General features: G+C 42.1%; 1 protein-coding gene across 1 annotated transcript in view; it reads left to right on the top strand.

Moving 5' to 3' along the window:
• Positions 1-20592, top strand: part of MYRFL (myelin regulatory factor like) — a 99466-nt gene that overhangs the window by 43225 nt on the left and 35649 nt on the right. Inside the window, exons 7-13 of the mRNA XM_016199163.2 lie at positions 1861-2056; positions 4294-4370; positions 5753-5863; positions 7538-7628; positions 12728-12928; positions 18506-18614; positions 19394-19503. Of these exons, the coding sequence (XP_016054649.2) occupies positions 1861-2056; positions 4294-4370; positions 5753-5863; positions 7538-7628; positions 12728-12928; positions 18506-18614; positions 19394-19503 (895 nt within the window). The remainder of the gene's footprint in view (positions 1-1860; positions 2057-4293; positions 4371-5752; positions 5864-7537; positions 7629-12727; positions 12929-18505; positions 18615-19393; positions 19504-20592) is intronic.

Here is a 20592-nt window from a genome sequence, read left to right as displayed (position 1 = left end):
ACTTGTTACAAAAATAGTTTCTCTAAATTACCTAATAAACATCAAGGGATTGAAAATTTATCAGATCTCCTTTTTCCTGAATGATATTTAAAACCTGTGTAAAAGGAGCTTTTAAAAAGCCAGTTTAGATGACTTTATAATTAACTTTTGATCTTAAACATAGAATTGCTATATGTAGGTAAATAGGTTTCTTTAACCAGAGATTGGTGTTTTAGATTCAGAATAATCTTCAACAGTATAATTGTTGTGGTTGATTCAGTTTCTGTTATAGCTGTCCTTAAATTTTGGGCTCATACTCATATTTGAGGCGTCAATCTTACTTGCTTCCTTCAGAGTTTTTGACAGTGAAACATGGAAGATCAAAAAAAGATATTTCCTTTTTTCTCAACCAAGACAGTCCTTATTACCCTCTGTCATAAAATCTATACAATTCAATCCATCTAGCATTTAGATGAGCAAATTAGCAGATTAGTTCTAGAAACCTCAGTCAATATAAAGTTCCCAGATGGCATAAGACATGTGGTCTTTATCAACTTCTTCATTCAACGGATTTTTGTTGTTGCTGCCAGCAGGAACTGTGATTGTGGAGCCTTTGACTGATCAGCTACTGGAGGGTAATCAATGACCCAGTGACTTGGTTCATTGAGGAGGTGCTTTACTTGCAAAGAACATAAACACTATTTACCCAAGAGACCCATTAATATTTTCTGTCTCTGGAATTAGAAGACAGTTTAGAAACTCTATGTTGTTCATTGTAATGGCAGCCTTCCAAATTGGGATCCCAGGATGCAAAAATCCACACAGTAGCAGAGAGCGAGCACAGCAGTAAGGACTGCCCCCTTCCACCCGGGGTGGATCTTCCATGTTTCACTGTCAAAAACTCTGAAGGAAGCAAGTAAGATTGACAGCCCAAATATGAGTATGAGCCTAAAATTTAAAAAGGAAGGAGCTCCCTTTCTGAGGAAAAACCCACCTGTAGAAACTTTGATGAATTAAAATCACATGTCGTATCTACAATGTACCAGAAAAACTCACTAAAGGAGTTTTCAACTTTTATATTCTCTTCTCTACTTAAAAATGTTTGAATTTAACATGTTTTATTTTTTGTTAAATTTTTAAAAGTATTTAAACGTGTAAAAATGTTTAATTAATTAAACATGTAACTCAAGAGTCTGATTTTTTAGCCACTCCACCACCATGGCTTTCCTTTATGCAGAAATAACCAGCACAGTAGGTTCAGTGCTGTTACCAGATTGGGTGGATAAAAAGAAAATGACCACACTCTAGAGAAGACAAGTTTTTAATCAGTAGTATGACTGGCTCTGGTTAATCTGGTGTAAAGCTGTTCCTGGTATTTCTGACCCGTCTGCTTTATTCGTATGTTCACAAGTAGACTGAATATTCATTCATCTGAATGACTATTTGAGTATGGCATTGCTGATAAAATTTAGAGAGCTCTTTTTTTAAAAGAGGAAAGAGATCAATTCTATCCCAGATATTTAACAAGTCTGAGTTATGTGCTGACTTCCCAACTCCTAGGCTATATCTTTCTTTTGTATGGTGGAGTCAAATTAGAAGTCTAGAAAGCACAAAGGGAAAAGGTAGGCTGAGGAAACGATGCTTCCATTTGGCAAGAACTGTGATCCTTCCTTGTGAGAAGATAAAAGACTGTGAGAGATCCAGCTGTGTTCTGAAATATTTTCTCAGTAAAAATTCACAAAATTGATTGATAGTTCCTTATAGCAAAAGGAACTTTTTGCAATATGTTTTCTTGAAATGTTTATACAACTAATATGGCTAATAAAAGAAAATGTGTAGAAAATATTTGTAAAACTGGTTTCTTGATTCCTCTTTTCATAGACCCAATATAGGCTATCGAGTTGTCACGGACAAAGGATTTAATTTTTCACCAGTAGATGAGGCTTTTGTTTGCCAAAAGAAGAACCATTTTCAGATAACCATCCATATCCAAGTTTGGGGAAGTCCGAAATTTGTCAAAACCCAAATGGGCCTAAAGCCAATAGAAATGTTTTACTTGAAAGCTTTTGGTGTTAAGGTAAGTCTTTTATTTAGTTTCATTTAATTCAGCCAACATTTATTAAGTCTTTCAGTTGTCTGTTGCTGCATAACAAACTACCCCCAAACTCAGCAACTTAAAATACTGACAATCATTCATTTGGGTTACAAATCTGAAACTTGGTTAGAGCTTTTCTCTGATAGCTCATTTTTGTTCAGGAGTCATCAGCTGGGGCAGCTCAACTGGGCTTGAATCCAATTGGCAAGATGTTTAGCTTCCATGTCTGTAATGTTTGTGCGGGCCATCAGCCAGGAGCTCAAAAGGGCCTGTAGCTGGGAGACCATGGCTTTTCTCCATGTGACCTCTCTATAGGATAGCTTGTGCTTCCTCACAGCATGGTGGATGGGTTCTAAGAATAAATGTTCCAGAACATAAGGAGAAGCTGCCAATTTCTTAAACTTGGACTCAGAAACTGGCACAATACCCCTTCAAACTGCAGTTTTGTAGTTTTCAGTGTATAATCTTGCTCTTTGTTTACTAAATATATTCTTAATTATTTGTACTTTTTATGCTGGTTCATTTTCACATGGAGTAGATTAAAAGTTTTTACCAAATTCTTAAAGAGGTCACTGACTTAAGCCAAGGAATCACTAATCTAGTCAATACCCCCTCTTTTCCAGTTACAGAGAAGGGAGACTGAGGCCCCCAGTATGTTACAAAATTCATCCAAGATAAAAAATGATAGAGCTGGGTTTAGAATGCAAGTAGGATGACTTCTGATTGGTCAATATGTATCTATTAAGTTATTACCCCAGATCCAGCACTGTAAGGGGAGGAGTAGCTATTGTCCACATATTTTATTCTGATAACTAATCTGGGCTTAGCCTCCCAAAATGGAGCCAGACTGCTGAACACATCAGCTGCTCTCCCTCCAAACTGAGCTCTTAAACCAAACCAAACAGAGCAAAATAAAAGGAAATACAAACAAACAACAACAAAAACCCGTACTTTTCTGATTTTGGAAGTATTAATTTTATTGTGAAAGTTTTGGAATACAATAGAAAAATAGGAAGAAGAGAAAAAATTCATTCATATTTGGTATCCACCATTTGGTAGCTTAATTTTTCCTTATTTTTTCTGTTATTAAAATTAATCTCATTGTTAATATATTGTAAAAAATAACACTATATGATATTAAAGATTCTATCATCTATTGTTTATGATGATATAGATTTTTATTGTATAGATGTACTATATGGATTCCTGTATTATTATAAATTGTATTTACAATTTTTTGTTCTTATTAAAACTGCAGTAAACATCTACATATACTCATCTTTGCATGAGGATAAAGTCCAGCAGAAGAATTTAAACATCAAAAATATGAACATTATTCAAACTCTTGATATAGGTTGCCCAGTGGCTTTTCAGAAAGATGGTTACTATGTGAATACCCACAGTCTAGATGAGAGCAGACCTCACCACACCCTTGCCACTATTCACTAACAATAAGAAGAGTATGTAGCAAGTACTGAATAAATATTATTTCCTATATTTTATTTGTTTTTATTATCATTGTTCTTTCTTATTAGAATGTAAGTGCTGCAAGGACAAGAATTTCTGTTAATTTGGTCAACTTCTCATCTCTAATACCTTGAGCAATGCCTGGTGCATGGCAGGTGTTCAATGAGTATTTACAGAATGAATGAATGAATGAATGAATGAATGCATCCTTTGGGCTGTGTTGCTTCTGTGTTTTGCAACTGATGCTTCTACTAGCTTATTCTATACTCACTGTTTACATGAAATACTCTGTGGTCTTGTGTTTTCACTGTGTGGTTTTATAGGTGTTTGTTTCTTTCCTTACCAATAGCACCAGAGCCATTGTCTTATATGTCTTTTCAGTGACTTGCCCCTCCTGCCAGTGTCTAAACTAACACCTGAAAAACTGTTTTAAAAGAATATGTTTTTATTGATTTTAGAGAGAGAGGAAGGGAGAGGGAAAGAGAGATAGAAACATCAATGATGAGAAAGTCCTTGATGGGCTGCGTCCTGCACGCCCCTGCTGGGGACCAAGTCCGAAATCTGGGCATCTGCCCTGACTGGAATCAAACCTCCATCTCCTGGATTGTAGGTTGATGCTAAACTGCTGAGCCACGCCAGCTGGGCAACACCTGGAAAACTTTTAAAGTACTTGAACATTATTTACCAATGAACATTTTTATAAATAAATTAATTTATTAAGTAATTAATTTACTTTATGTTGTTCTACACAGGTGGAAGCCACCAATCAAGTAATTGCTATCGAACAGTCCCAAGCAGATAGAAGCAAAAAGATTTTCCATCCCGTTAAGTAAGAATTTCTTTTCTGAATCCCTTTGTGAATGTTTTGGGAAGACCTATTGCTCAATTTATTTTGCTTATTTAAAGTGAATCCTATTATAGAAACAAAAATATGTTAATGTTATAAATACATGCTAACAAAAATAAAGTAAGTAAAATGCATTGAAATAATTGCAAAAATTCCTTATAAAAAGCTCCATTTTTAAGTCATTATTATCTTTATAATCATTTTACTACTGACAATCTTGCTAACAAACTTGGTTCCTTGAATAGATTATGGTTAGATCTTTCAACTTTTCATTTAAATCAGAATGAGGCTGATAGAATTAATTTCAAGACTCTGGATCCATCCTGTGCTTACAGTACATTTTTTATTTTTTAAAGCTATGTTGATAGATTGCCTAATGGGTTCCAAAATAGAAAGCATATAGGATTGGGATTCTCCAAAGCAATATGGTGGTCTAAGAGAGAGTCCCCTGTAGGATCACTTTGGAGTGGGATTTGCTTTTCAACTGATTTGACTGGGATACAGTTGAGATATCTCAGTGTTTTGACCCTGAGTGAGCCCATTTGGGTGGAAGAAGATATTCCCTTAGCTGGAGCAGACCAGGCAGGAGCTCAGACTGGTGCTCAAGCAGGAGCTTCGTACACAAACACAGCTCTAAGCTTGGCTGGTACATCTGGTTCTCTCTCGAGTGGGGAAGGCTGTGTGTGGCCTTCCTTAGGAGCAAGCAGCCTTCCACGGCCAGGCCGGGAGAGGGCAAATGCATGAAGGAGATGCGAAGGAATTCGCAAGGAACCCAGAGATAATGCTTCCATCAGGAAATGAGTCTATAGAAGCAGAGGCACAAATAAAATATGTCTTTTTTCCTCATCGTGGAGGTAAAAGAATCCACATGTGGTATAGGGAACATACAGCACTTATGAGTCAGAAACTCTGGGTTGAGCTCCTGAGGAATGAGCATTTCCATTCAAGAGTAATTCTGGCCTGGCGGGTGTGGCTCAGTGGTCGACCCATGCACCCAGAGGTTGCTGGTTTGATTCCCGGTCAGGGCACATGCCTGGGTTGCAGGCTCGATCCCCAGTAAGAGGTGTGCAGGAAGCAGCCGATTAATTTCTCTCATCATTGATGTTCCTATCTCTCTCTCCCTCTCCCTTCCTCCCTCTGAAATCAATAAAAAATAAAAACCCCCAATAATTCTGTGAACTTCCCTGGCACCCATTCCTGGCCATGCTATGGATAGCTTATTAAAACTCAGCCACTGTTATAAACTGTTTTCTGCATTGTGACGGGAACTGGGGACTGAACATGAGAATCTCAGGCTGGGTTACATGTGCTCAAAGGCTCTATGTTCTTTTACAGTCTCTTGGTATTTCTGCTGTTTGTTTTAGAATTGACCTACTGGCCAACCAAGTCACCAAAGTAACATTGGGCCGACTACACTTCAGTGAAACCACAGCAAATAACATGAGAAAGAAGGGGAAACCAAACCCTGAGCAGAGGTACCAGTGTCACTGCGTCCGTCCCGGGGTGGTGGTACTTTCTGTGGTCAGGCGGGACCCTCCAGCGGCCTCTCTTCCCCTCTGGGCCCTACAAGCCTGCAAACCGGTTCCCTCTTAGCCATTCCCCACCCTTCTCTGACTCAGTTTATTAACACATCTCACTTACCCTTAGACATCTTTCTTCTTCCATCCTTACCTCCGCAATGCCTACTCTCCCACCCAGCCCTGAACCTGCGGGCCTTGGGTCCCTCTGAATATCTGGGGTGACCATACATTTACCTCTCATTGCTGTCCGAGGGCTGAGGACTTGACTGCATTTCTCAAACCTGTGTGCTGGTCACTAATATGATGCCCTGAATCCTGCAGCTTTGCTGTAGCCTTTTTTGATTAAAAAAAGAAAATAAATTTACAGTAATAATTTAGGCCCATGGTTCTCATAGCGTTGTCCCAGGACTATCAGAGATAGTATAACCTGAACACTTATTAGAAATGCAAGTTCTCAGGCCTCACCAAAGACCTACTGAATCAAAAACTCTAGGGGTGAGGCCCAACACTTTGTATTTTAACAAGGCCCCCAGGGGACTCTGATGCATGCTCAAGTTTGAGACCCACTGGTTTTTAAAATACAGGTTTCAGAGTTGGACAGAATTGAGTTTGAATATATGATACTTCCATTTACTAGTAGGGTGACCTTGAGCACATAACCTCTTTGTGACTCATTTTCCTATTCTGTAAAATGGGGACAATAACCATATTTGACTCCAATAGGGTTGTTTTGGGATCTAAATGAAATAATGATAAACCACTTAGCCCGATTCATGACACATTGAGCACTTGGTAGATGGTAGCCAATAACAATAACAATTATTACTATTACTGATTTACTCTAGGTACAGAGGAGAACTCATTCACTAGGGATTGGAGAATTTGTAGAGAGTTACAGAGGAAGTTGGTGATTTTTTTCATGCAGTTATTAAAGCAAAAGCTTCTCTGATCAGGATAGTTTTCATTTTGACTTTCAAAAAATGGTCTGATCTTAAAAATGTCTCATCGGTGGTACATATGAAGAAGCAACTGAAATAACTGATGAAAATTGCCATTGAGAGCAGTTGGAGGGGAAGGTCCAGGTCTTTGACTAAAACCATGACTGGAGGGTGTGGAAGGTACAGGGTACACCGCAAAGAGCAGCTTAGGGTGGGAAGGGTCCTGTGTGGCTGAGCAGAGCCCGTTGAGTCACCCTCCATTGAGTCCTAGGACGTGTAGCTTGGGTGACTCTGGACAAAGGGACCTTTAAAGTGACTTCCTGTTTTGCTCGTGTTTGTGAGCAGTGCTGTGCCGAGGGCCCAGGAATGCAGCCGGTGCCCTGTCAGTGGGCCCAGTCCCATGGGCTGGGCCCAGGCCCCCAGCGGGATGTCTCCCCAGGGAAGGTTACACAGCTCACAGATACCTCAAACTGGGCAAAGGGTGGACCCAGAACAATAGCAAGTGAATCAGATGCTCTCTCATTTCATAGGAGGGGCAACTTAGAGCAGAGTAAAATCTTTAAATATGCAATCTTTAAATGCATCAACCTGTCTAGGTAAATTCACTATTGATTAACTGTGGGGTGGTATTTGATTGTACAAATTATGTTTCTACTCCCTGATGTGTTGGCATTGGTCTGCTGTTTCTTAGATACTTCATGTTGGTGGTTGGACTGTATGCTGCTAACCAAGACCAGTTCTATCTGTTGTCTGCCCACATCTCTGAAAGGATCATTGTAAGGGTAAGCTCAGTTATTTGACTTTTCTGGATTCCACATGCTTTTCTTGGGGATAGTAATAGCAGATACTATTATTTTAGTTTCTACACAGTGGATCTCAACCAGGAAAACTTCTGTCTCCCAAGGGTCATTTGGCAATGTCTGCAAACATTTTTGGTTGTCATAGGTGGGGGGTGCTGGCATTTACGTGTGAAGGTTGGGATGCAGCTCAACACCTTACAATGCACAGGACAACCCCCACGACAAAGAATTGTCCTCCTAAAAGCTCAACAGTGCTGTGGTTGAGAAACCCTGGTTTTTACACTTGTTCTAGGCACTGGGCTAAATTATCTATACATGATATTTTATATTGCTTTACATATGTATTGCATTCTTTATATCCAATGGAAGGGAGACGCAAGAGTGTAAGAAACTTATCTGTGATCACACAACTTATAAATGTTGGAGCCTGGTTACAACCCAGTTCTCTCTGACCTCAAAGCTCACAGGGTGGGGGAAGCGGCAGGGGAGGTATTCCATGCCCTAAAGTGGTGGGCGACCGCAGGGGCATCTGGGCCCCTGCCTGGCACATAGTAATGGGTCAGCAAGTTTTACTGAGTGACTGATCGGTCACAGCTGTGGACAGAGTCTCGGCAGCCGTGAGAACAGAAAGCTGCCGGCAGCTGGGGCAGCAGCTGTGTGAGGCCAGGCTGGCCTCTGCTGCGAACGCCGGGCGCCCGAGGGAACAGGTAACCACGGGCTGGCAGCCCCGGGAGGGGGTGTTTGTCATGGATCTTTGAAGTGACACGGGGAGAACATGAGAACTCCAATTGGGAAAGCATTCACTATGGACATGCCCACATAGGCGGCTGTTAACCTTAGACCTGGGGACAAGATCTGCCCATTTGGGGAAGTGGAGTCTTTCCCTCTTTGCCTTGGCTATTCTGAAATAGGGCCCCTCTGTGTGATTCTTTTAGTCAATTAAAAATAATAAGCTGCATCTCAGTGTTTTAATGGAGGTGAAGTAATGATGGAAATGAGGTAAAACCCTGATGTGTTCAGATGTCCCAGGGTGAATGCCCAGCTATGCGCCTGCAGCGTGCACACACCAGGCTGCGTTTTGCGGGGCCTGATTGGACCTGTGGCAAGTGAGGCTCCTCCCAGAAAGGCAGGTGAGGCCTACCTTCTTTCCTGCTCAAGAGCCAAGGACAGAGGTGGCCTTCCCTCCCTCAGCAGCGTTCAGGGTGGTCTTTGACATCTCACCTGATGCAATCTGGGATTGCTTGGCTGCAATAACAAATCTGATTTGAAACAAAGTCTGGAAACCTAGATTGTTTACTGTTTCTGATCTCTCATAGATAGGAATAAATTGAGAGGTAGCAGAGATTAGATATCATGAAAGTGCAGCTCTGAACTGTGTAGCTCATGCTTGAATCCGGCAGCCTGCTAGTCATCTGCATACTTTGAATAATTTACCTGGTGTTGAGGTTCCTCCACTTCCTGCTGGCAACTCCTGTAAAGCTGTCTTCTGGCTGCTGTGCAAGTCCACACAGCAGCAATCCGAGGGGGAACCCCTCTGTCTAACATGCTGTTACCCAAACACTGCTAACCGGAGCCTCCTCATATCCATAGCAATATGATAGTTTAATTCATAATAATGACTATGAGAAGTTGAAAATTTCTGCAATTCATATTTGGTATGAATACTAAAAAAATTAAATATGTACTCAGTATAGATTGGGTATTATGTCCTTCACTGAATTTTTATTTTTGAAAAAATGATTGCACTACAAAAAAAAACCAGGAAAAAAAAAATAGAAGAAAAAAATTATTGCATTCCAGGTTGAATTGCTTCCTTCTAGACATAATTTTTGGTTAAAGAGAATGCCCTACTCTATAAGTGTGCTGGGTAACACAAGGATTACCCTAACAAAAATGAGAAGAATGGTAATAAAACAAAACCTCCCCCCTCCCAAACTAAAGATATCTTATTGATAATTTTTCGTTCTCACCCCCAAATGCAGAAGTGAAAATGAATGCAGAGTTTTGAATCTATTTGTATAATGTTTATGCCAACCAAGAGAAAAACAATCTCAGAAATGGCAATATTGCTTGAATCAGTGAGTTTTAGAAATGCCCACTGAGATTCTAGAAGGCTCCATACAGGTATATGCATCATAGATTGGGCAGAGGGCAGACCAGCTTACATTCTACAAAAAAAGCCAGAAATGCCCTCTTAGGCCGTGGCCTGGCTCTGTTACTTTGAGCTCCAGAGTGAAGGAAGAAAAATTTGACAATTGAAAATGTTACAAGACCTGACCACATTAAATAGAAAACTGGGAATTGCATTTAGCAAATTCAGACTAATTTTGAGGCCTAAGAATCATTCCTCCCGATAGCAGAGATTCATATAAGGGTGATTGTAACAAGGGTTGGAATAGACGAGAGTCAGGCCTCCAGGAGGATTCAGGAAACCAAGCTTGTCAGAATTCTCCTTGGAGAGAGAATGGTGAGCAGGACCCAGTAATTGTTCTTCTGGGCTGTCAATCAAAACAGCTTTAGAAATACATTATGGCCCCATAGGGTAAACTGACCAATTTAATAGAAATTCCAGCTTTCCCTTACAGACTTAGAGCAAGCCTCAAATTACTACTAATTGCTGTTTCCTATTCCAACCACCTGCAGGGGGCACCATTTACATTGTATTCTTTGTGCATGGAATTTCCCTCCCTCTCCCCAAATATGCGACTCCGCAGGTATGTGGCTGAGGACAGCAGATTAATCAATTATAGGCTGGACAGTGGTGGCTATGCACAGCAGTGTGTGTTGAGGATAAATTTGAGATTATATATCCTTATTTTTGCAGTGTTTATGTATACATGATTTTCATAAATTCCCACAACACTATGAGCTAGATGAAGACGACATTATTATCATTATTCTTCAGAGGAGAAAACTGGTACAGAGAGGTTAAGTGACTGCCCCAAGGTCACACAGCCGGTCTGTGTCATAATATAGACTAAAATGTTCAGGTCTTCCCTAAATATATGAGACTGTGGGATAAATAATGATGGTATTTTAGAAACTTTAATTCATTTTAGTATTTGATATCTATCATCTACTACCAGGCCCCATGTGAATACAACTTCAGAATTCCAGAAAGTTTTTCTGTGATTCCATTATAGTTTGCTTTGACACATTAAGATTTTGGATACCAGAGAAGGAAAACAAGTTCATAGATTTTATAATAACATTTCCATTAGGGATGAGGACTCCTCCTTCTTAAGTCTACATATTTAAAACATGGAAGACTCTGGCCCTTCTCAAAATAATCTGAACATATTTTAGGGTTTTCAGTTTTCATCTGGTGAAAGCCTAATGAGCTTGTTGCACCAGTTCCAAAAAATTAAGTCTACTTATATCTGCTGTTGCAGTAACAGTTACCAACATGACAATAATTATCCCAAAGCTCATTAAGAAGAAAAAGAATCCATCACTGTCCCATTTTGTTTCCTTGAAGTGGCTGGCTCATTATGTTCAGAGTAGAGCAGAATGCATCAACATTCTATATGGCATACCTTTGGATTTAGTCGATTGCTTGCTGTGAAAGGGTTTGAGTCAGATCCCATTTGCCATTCACAGCCGAGGGGGCTCTGGGGATTTTGCAGGAAAGCTCTTTGTTCAAGTGCATTCAGACAAAATAATGTTCAACTTTGTTACTTTATATTCTTGCACTGCTGTTGTCTATCAAGTGTCAATGGTTGTCTTCCAAGCGGCTCAGGGTTCAGACGGGTGGGACTGAAACAGGAAGCTGAAGGCACCCAAATCAGACAGGTGGGACTGAAACAGGAAGCTGAAGGCACCCAAAAGTTCTTTAACTGAACCCAAACTAAGAACTGCACCTTGTGGTTTCTTTTAATGCTTTTAAAATTGGTAACATATGCATATGGTAAAAACATTCAAATCACACTGCAAGCATCTACGTCTCCCAGGCCCAGGCCCCGTCCTTGAGGAAACCACTGTTCCTGGTTCCCTGAGTGCTCTTCAAGATGATCTGCGTGTGTTCAGGGGCTGAGTTTGCCATGTCTCGTTTATGTCGCCACAAAGGCAAAAAGTGAAGACTGCGGTTGTGCTGACTTTTTATAGGATCAGGGTCCCTACTGTTTTGTCTGAATTTCTGACAATCGGCCTCAAACACACAAAAATTAGATTTAGAAGGATAGGTCATACGTTTAAATACAAATCAATTTTGTTGTGAAGATTTTGATGGATTCAGAGATCCCTACTTAAAGATGTTTGGAAATATATTCAGTGGCTATGGGGAACTGGGGAAGTGGGAAGGCAGTACAGTGGAAAATTCATCAACAAAGAATTTTATTTAAGAATAAAATCTCTAGAACTTGGTCTAGTCTAAAGTTTCATTTGGGTTTTCTTTGAAGACCACATGTGACCAGGGTTACTTATAGGGAACAGCACAAGAAAGGCAAAGTTAAAATCATTATTTAATAATCAATAAAACGAGGATAATAGTACATATCGCATAGACTTGGGGTGTGGATATGCACACAAAAAATGTTGGTTACTATTCTTCCTTCAGTGTTTAGAGGGTAGTTGCGGTGTATTAAGTATATTTGTATTGTCATTTGCTTGCCAATTGCGTATGAAATCATAAATATGAAAGTGTTTTGAAGCTATAAAAGGGCTAGCTAAATGCAAAGTATTTTTTACTTAGCTGAGCTTTAATAAACGTAATATTTTCTGATGAAATGTTCTGGTTTTAAGATCATTATGATTATCCCTGAAGAGATAGTCATTGTGAGTTTTCTTCTTCATCTTCCTCCTAGTACAGTTGTTACATTGTCAATTCCAGATACATGCAATAGAGACTGGATGTTCCAAACCATGGTCAACTGAGCCCCTGCTCATGGCGGGCAGAGCAGTTAGGGGATCCCCTGGCTCTCCTGGGGCCTTGGCTCTATGGATACGTCAGAGTGTCCCAACCAACATATGAGTCTCAGGTGAAAGACGTAGATACATTGTTTTCCTTTGCTGGGAGGAATAAAGGGATCACCCATTCCTGCTACTGTGACTTTAATTGTAATATATTTATGTATTTTTTCCAGGCCTCTAACCCTGGGCAATTTGAAAATGACAGTGATGCATTATGGCAGCGGGGACAAGTTCCAGAATCTGTTGTCTGTCATGGTCGAGTGGGAATAAACACAGATGCGCCGGATGAGGCCCTGGTTGTCTGTGGCAATGTGAAAGTGATGGGGACAATTATGCATCCTTCGGACAGCCGGGCCAAGCAGAATATCCAGGAGGTGAGCTCGGGGCAGGCCTCGGACACCTCCTCTGACCCCTGAGTCAGGTGTGCCGGGTGCTCCTGGCCTCCAGCACGCCTCGCGTGGGGCATCTCTACGTCGCCTGTGCTGTGAGGCTGCTTAGCAATGATGGGTGTTGGGCCATTAGGCATCTGCTGGGATTGGAAAGCAGCTCCTACCCGAGAACGGACTCACCCGACAGGAGCAGTGGGCAATGACAGCGTAGCGCTGGCCTCCCAAGAAGCAGGTCTCCGGGTTATTTTCCACAGACCATGGCCCTTCCTTCCACGCATTGCCAGTTGCTGCAGATTGCCTTTTCCTTCCCATCTCCGGCCAGTGTCTGCTCCTCTCATCTTTCTCTGAGGAGCAGTCGGGGGAGCTCCTCCTGCTCATCCCTCACTCGGTCAGCCCCATCGCCCAAGGTGCCAGGTCAAGACCGTCTCCCTCTGCGGAGAGGCAGCCGCCCTGTGGAAATCAGAAATCAGGCCTAGAAGTTAGGAGACTGCTCCTCCTCTTTGGGCTCCCCCAGCAGGACAGCCCTGGACAAAACGCTTAGTCTCGCCGAAACTCAGTGTCTTCATCTATGAAAAGGCGCCTCTCTGCCTGACCCCACTGAGTCTTTTATATTTTGTCACCCATTGAATTAAGGGCTGAATCATCTGGGAAAAATCACAACTGCTATGAAGACCTAAGGGATTAGGATTAGGATGCCAAGTTACTCCTGGTTCCAGCTCTTCCACCGTTTAATTGTTTTCCACTCACTGCTTCGATCACTTCCCACCTTCTCACTCACTCTGCTTCTATAAGTTTTTGAGGCTGTGGCAGAATGGTGTTTTTAAGCCTCTGGTCTGTATTCTTTTTTAGTTAATAGGAGACTTAATCTGTAAATCATTGGCCGTTCTTCCAGACAGCATTCCTTTCCCAGTGCAAATCTGCACTGGTTTTCTAAACCAGCCAAGGAATGTCCTCCTTTGCTGAGTGGCGGTAACTGTAGACGTTCGTGCTGATTGTGAAGCTGCGGCTCATGTTAGAAGAGCCGTGACCTGCTAGCCGGATGGGAACTCTTAGGGCCAGAAAGTTCTCACATACATTTCCAGATTCCAGTCCCAGATATTGTGCCATTGCCTTTTAGGGAGAGAAAACTGTCTGCCTCTCAGATCACACCAACTCAAACTTATCCCTGCCCTTGGCTATACACTCCCTCAATGGCCTTATCTAAATGTAAATGGAAGATGACATGTGGGGAAAGTCCCCCAGAAGCCCTGCTGCTACCACCAGGCTCTGCCCAGAACTTCATTCACCTAAAGTCTTCAACTGGCGCTCCTTGGTTTGAAGAAAATTTATTGTCTTAAAATAGCAAACTTCCCTAGAGCTTCTTGAATCCCTTCTAGGAAGCCTTCTCCACAAAGTGAAATGTCATCTCAATCCAGGCTCTAAATGGGAAGTTCCTGCAACCCTTTCCTGCTCACAGCAGCATGACCGACTAAAGAGAAGCCCAGTCTCTGGTGGGAGGCTAGAGATTTAGTCTTCATTCTGGCAACCGCTGGCCCAGGAGATTTGGCCCAGAGACATTCTATGCTTCTTTTTATTCTGTGAACAGGGAATGCTTACATTCATTTTACCCAGGGGCTTTTCTAATTATGTGAAGCAATTTTTAGCTGTACAAGGCTAAGCATATAGATATTATTTACTTGTAAAAGATGCAAATTATGTGTCCTTTGTTTATTAAATTATTTCATATTAATATATTTGTTCTTAATAGGCCTATCCACATTTACCAAATAGATGCTTCTAGAAATCTTATCTGTCCTAGTGGACCTTTATTACAGACAAGAGCAAGGATGGTAATGCTGATGATGGTGCTGACAGATATGTGGACTTCATCTTCACCTCTCCCTGACTTAAATTTTCCAAATGTGCTGGGAAGGAATCCTTGGTTGGTCCGATTGCATGCACGGGACTGGGGTTATCCATTCTTCATTCTTTCAGGTTACATGGTAACTGGATGAGCTGTTGCAAAACATAGTGGCCAGACATGTTATCAAACACTGTAACAGGGAAAATGAATAGAGGCTGCTGCCTTGACCTGGCTCCGTGTCTCCACTCAAGGCAACGTAGGTTGCTTGGCAGACAGTGAGCACAGGAGCACTCTGCACAGAGAGTCCTGGTGGAGGAGATCTCTGGGCCTCATCTGGATGCATATCCAAGACACAGAGACGATAAAGCAGATATGATTGAAACCTGTGAAACTGAAGCACTGAGAAAATGAGGTCGGCCTGAGAGGAGCCGCTGAACTTACCCAGACAGTGGCATTGTTTTTCCGATGTGACTACAGACTGGAGAAGGAAATGAGGCTCTTACCATGGAAACAGAACAAAATTAGGGTGGAAAGGGCATGCTGGAAACCAAAGGGGCATGAAGAACATCAACGTCAATGCTAAAAAAGGGGAAGTTGAGAGCTGAATGCATCTGTCAAATTCTGCAGTGAAGGCTGCAAACAGGCAGCAAAAAACCCAAAAACAAAAGCCAAGGGGAAAAAACAATTAAGATGAAATGCTCAAAAAAATTATTTTTCCCCTCCCAAACACACCAGCAGTGAACTAGTTAAAGACAAAAGTGTGAAGAGCTGGAGAAAGTCAATGCAATCTCCCCTCAGGGCCACAAGCCAAATGCAGGAGTTCCTGAGTTCTGGGTGAGCCAGTGTCTGATGCGAGACTGCTGGTCTTGGCTGGGGCCAGAGCCAGATGACGGGTAATGAGATCTCTTTCCCTGCACTTCCTGGACTCCCGTGGGCTGGAATGATCCAGAAACCCAGGGCATGAGGCAGCATGACAGTGATGGCCACTTGCATTTGTGGTCAAAACTTTCCAAAACTGCTGTGGGCAAGATCAGATCAGACACTATAATTCAGTTTCTAGCTTCTTGCTCAACACACATGATGAGCAAGGCGTGGTGTTAAGTGCTAGTCTGTGTATGGTTCTTGGAGGCGGATTCCAACGAGGCACAGCCCTTGCCTCAGGGGTTTTCTCTAGGCCAAGTGCACACCTAGGGAATATGCAATGCAGGCAGTTTATATTTAGCTTTGGGAAGTCTACAAGCCAGAAATCAGAAGAGCATTTTCTTAGAGAAACATTGTTATAGGTCTTTAGATCCCCAAGCCAACCCTCAAAGTTTCCTTTGGGCAAAAACCTGTCTGATATCCAATGGTTATAGTACTAGAGAACCTAAGTGCTATATGTAGCAATATGTCTTTGGGGAAAATGCAGGCAAAGATCCAACTTGGACACCGGGGTCATTTTCCCACTACCTAGCCTGGAGAGCCTGAGTGAGGGCACATCCTTCTCTGCTTTCTGTCTGCAGCAAAGAAACTGATGCTACCTCAACTTTGGTCTCCAGTGGGGGCTCATGCATGAACCACAGGGATAATGAAAGTAAGCAAAGCAAACACAGGACTCCCGAGGGTGCAGAGAGTGGGGAACTGGTAGGGCTCGGCTAGCACAAAAGGCCAATCCGGGCTGGCTCCTGATTGACCTCCATCTTCAATTCTGTTAGTGGCAGGGATTATTCTGCCATCTCACTACCTCCATTCTTTCATTCCTTCTTTTCTGCAACGAAGTTCTGGGGTGCCTGTTACATCCAACACTTTGCTAGGCACTGTGCAGTTTCTGAAATGAACAAGACATTGGCCTTACCCTAAGGAATAGAACTTTTATTAAAATTTGAACCCCCAATAAGAAACACTCATTTAATCTCCAGTGCCTGGAATAGCATCTGTCATATAGTAACTACTCATTAAATATTTGTTGAATGAAGGAGCTCACGGTGACAAGTGCATGAGATTGTGACTGCTCCTTCCCAGCATGGCCTGCAAAGCCCTCCTTGCTCTGACCTTATCTTTACAGTCTAGGTCAAACTTTGCCTCTGTGATGCAGATGTCATTTGGGGGATTTGCTGCCTTGGGACTTGGTTCATGGCGTTCTTTCTGCCCAGCATCCTTGTCTTAGTCTTACCCTTTCTAGCTCTCCCCCACTACATCTTTCCACAACTAACTTCTATGTTAAAGTTAATTTATTTAACAAATATTAGTTGAACATCTACTATCTGGAAGGAATTGTACTAAAAACTGGTGATTTGATGATGAATGGAAAACCACGGCTTTATATGTCCTTGTCCTCAGGTATGTAGCCTATAGGGAAGACACAAATAATAAGGGTGACACAACCAGCTGTCTGGTGATAACTGAATTAGTGCCATGGAGGAAAAGTACAGGTGCCATTTACACATAAGCAGAGGGACCCTTCCTAGTCTTGGAGGTCAAGAGCTGCTTCTCTGGTGAAGGAATGTTGGCATTGGGGGAGGCGAAGGGGAGTGGGAAGAAATTGCTACTGAGGCAGGAAAATGCTATGAACAAAGGTCCTGAAGTGAAAGGAGCAGAACACATTTGAGAACACAAAGAAGCCAAGATCTCGATTGGGCTTCACCATCTCGAGGAAGCCCCTTTATGCTCCCCCTTGAGAATATCTTAGGTCCTTGCTCAGAGCAGTCATGACTTTCCGTTCATAATTTCATCATCACCCTGCATGTCACATTGTAATACAATCCGTATGTGATAAGTCTGCCTTCCTGTGTAGACCACAAACTTTTAAAAGGTAATCATTTTAAAAATTTTATTTTTCAATTACAGTTTACATTCAGTATTATTTTGGATTAGTTCTGGGTGAAAAGGCAATCAGTTTTGAAGTCCCGGCACTTAGTGTAGTGCGTGGTATGTTGAAGGTGATTGGTAAATGTTAGTTGAATAAAACATTGAACCAAGCTTTTGATAAGAAGAGCAGTTATTAAAACAATAGTGAGCTGAAAATTAGATTCCTTGACAAATACCTGAAGTAAAGCTTGTCCATTTAGCCAGTTAAGTGCCAAGCCACAGCCTTCCACAGTCAGCCAAACTAGGGAAGGCAAGGGCCTTTAAAGATATTGGAGCAGCTGCCCTGTTCGTCTGACAGAGTGAGTCTTGAGGAGTTGAGGGTCATGGCAGGGGTTTTATTAAAACAGCAGCAACATCATCAAAGCATTTTTTGGTTGCTCCAACACATGGATGAATGTCCAGGCAGTATAATTTTAATTGCCAAGAGATCACTGGTTTCATAACCCAGTTATGTTCTAAAAGAAAATTTAGGGAACCCACATAGGGCTGCCAATTTTTTACTTGTTGAATAAGATGATTTAAAAAAATCATTATTGTTATACCAAAGTGAGCAACCTCAATTCTCAGAAGGAGGGTTTGCCTCAGAGGAGGGAAGGAAGGCAGGAGCAGTGAATGAGGGAGCTTTTGTCTTGGAATCTATGCATAAAAACTGGCTCAGTTTATAATCAGTGGATAGAATTCACTAATGTGAAAGCTGAAACTTTGGCTTCTCTAAGGAGAAAAATATAAATTTCTCTTAAAATAGTTTGAGCAACAGGAAAAGACAATCTTATCTTCCACGTGCCTAATCGCTCTGGGTCACTCTGGGCATTGATTTAAACAGCAAATATCCAAGTGGGTGAAACCTGTTTGCTCTTCTTTAATTCAATTAGGTTGACACAAATGAACAGCTGAGAAGAATAGCCCAAATGAGGGTTGTTGAGTATGACTACAAACCTGAGTTTGCGTCTGCGATGGGCATAAACACTGCCCATCAAACAGGTACATGCACAAGTTCCCTTTTTAATTCCGTATTGTCACCTATGAGAATTTTAATTCTAAATTCTTTACCTGGAGGGTGTGTGCTATGGCATTTGACAACATCCCGCTGGTCTAACTCGTGCTCTGTGAAACCCATAATCACTAGAACAGGAAAGCTTAAAGAAATTCCTGTCACCTTTACGCAACACTCCAACCTCAATCCTGCACCCCGAGGTACTGGTGGAGTATTTTTAATATATTGTTTCTTCTCACGGGCATCCTGTTGTCCATGGGATGAGGGTCGAGGGGCAGGTGGCAGCTCAAACTGTTGGAGGTCAGTCCTGGGATGGAGAGAGACAATGGCAGGGTAGGCAGGTCTAGGTCAGAGAAGGGCCAAAGCGGTGCTTATACTCCAATCCGGGGATCCTAAAGAATGGATTAGGACGCAAAGTGCTCCTGCAGGAAAAGAAAAAAATAAGCTAATGCCCCCACCCTTGCTTCTACGTGAAGGAATTTTAAGGTATTTACTTACCCCTTCCAACATTTGGCCCAGAGTCTCGAGGAAAAGTAAAGAGCGCGGCACTCCCACTTTAATCCTAGAGTGGTTCGTGGCTCAAAATTCCTTCTTTACTTCAAATGCACTTAGATCAAAGCAAAAGCTGAGAAGGGATAAGCCTCTGTTTGCAAAGACTTCCCGTGTGGCCCACGGCTGTGGGTGCTCTGTTCTGATGTAGGCCTGGGAGGATTTTCTCCAGAAAGGTCTCTTCCTGACTCAACCTGTTGGAGTGTTTTGTGTCTAGGAATGATTGCCCAGGAGGTGCAAGAGATCCTGCCCAGAGCCGTGAGGGAGGTTGGCGACGTCACCTGTGAAAACGGAGAGACCCTGGAGAACTTCCTCATGGTCGATAAGGTAACCACGGAATAGACACCTGCCTCTAGAGCTATAGCCCACAGTGAACCCCCTTCCGTGACATCACAGTGCTCTGAAACATCCAACCAAGAAGCAGGACAGTAAGAAGAATTCTTCACTCAGCTGGAGAGTATGTTGGTGTCAATGATGCCACACTGGTTCTAGGCACCAAAAAGTCCCATAGGGAAAAAGAAAAGGGGATGCACACAGTAAATGTTAGAGTTCAGAGTGTCTTATGGGAGGAAAACCAGCCCTGGGAAAGTCCACTTGTCAGGAGCGCACTTAAACAAGGACCAAACATCATGAGAAATAGTGACAACACTTCATTAGACTTTGCCTTGAAAAGTGGAACTAAAACTTATGAAAATAACATACCTCACATAACATCATTTAAGTTATCATTAAAACAATGTGCTCCTCCTTAGAATGAAGACTGAATTTGATGTTTTTTTAAAATATGTTTTTATTGGGAGAGGGATAGAGACATAGAAACACTGAAGAGAGAAAAACATTATTGATCGGCCGCTGACTGCACGCCCCCTACTGGGGACCGAGCCCAAAACCCAGGCGTGTGCCCTGACCAGGAATCAAGCTGGTGACCTCTTGGTTCTTGGGTCGATGCTCATCCTCTGAGCCACACCAGCTGGACTGAAGTCGATTTTCCTTTTTAGCACAGTTTTTCAACAAAATTATATGTTTGACTTTCACGGCACAGTCATAAAGTGGGTCATTTTTACAAAGATATTCATGAGCCTCGTCATTTTTCCCAAGGGCCTGTCTTCATTCTTTGATATTCAAATCATTCTCTTTTGAAGGAATGTGACCATGCTTGTGGATACGCGCCTCTTCCCTTGCTAAGGGGTCTGAGGCTGCCTTTCCTCCCTGGCCGATGCCTCCTGTGTGATCTGAGTACTACTTCTCCCAGATCATGTCTGTTAATTCTGTGCAATCCCGCATCTTTTTCACGCTTTGCCAGTTCATTCTGCTGCTGGTTTGCTTTAAGCTACATTGTTATATTTGAGGCTTGGAGGAAAGACTGATTGACATGGGGACTTTATAGTAATCGGGAGAGATGTTTGAACAAGAAGA

Source organism: Miniopterus natalensis, chromosome 2 (genome assembly GCF_054644295.1).
Source record: "Miniopterus natalensis isolate mMinNat1 chromosome 2, mMinNat1.hap1, whole genome shotgun sequence".
NCBI classification, from domain to species: Eukaryota; Metazoa; Chordata; class Mammalia; order Chiroptera; family Miniopteridae; genus Miniopterus; species Miniopterus natalensis.
The sequence above is the reverse complement of the archived record's forward strand: the minus strand, read 5'-3'. Positions and strand labels throughout refer to the sequence as shown.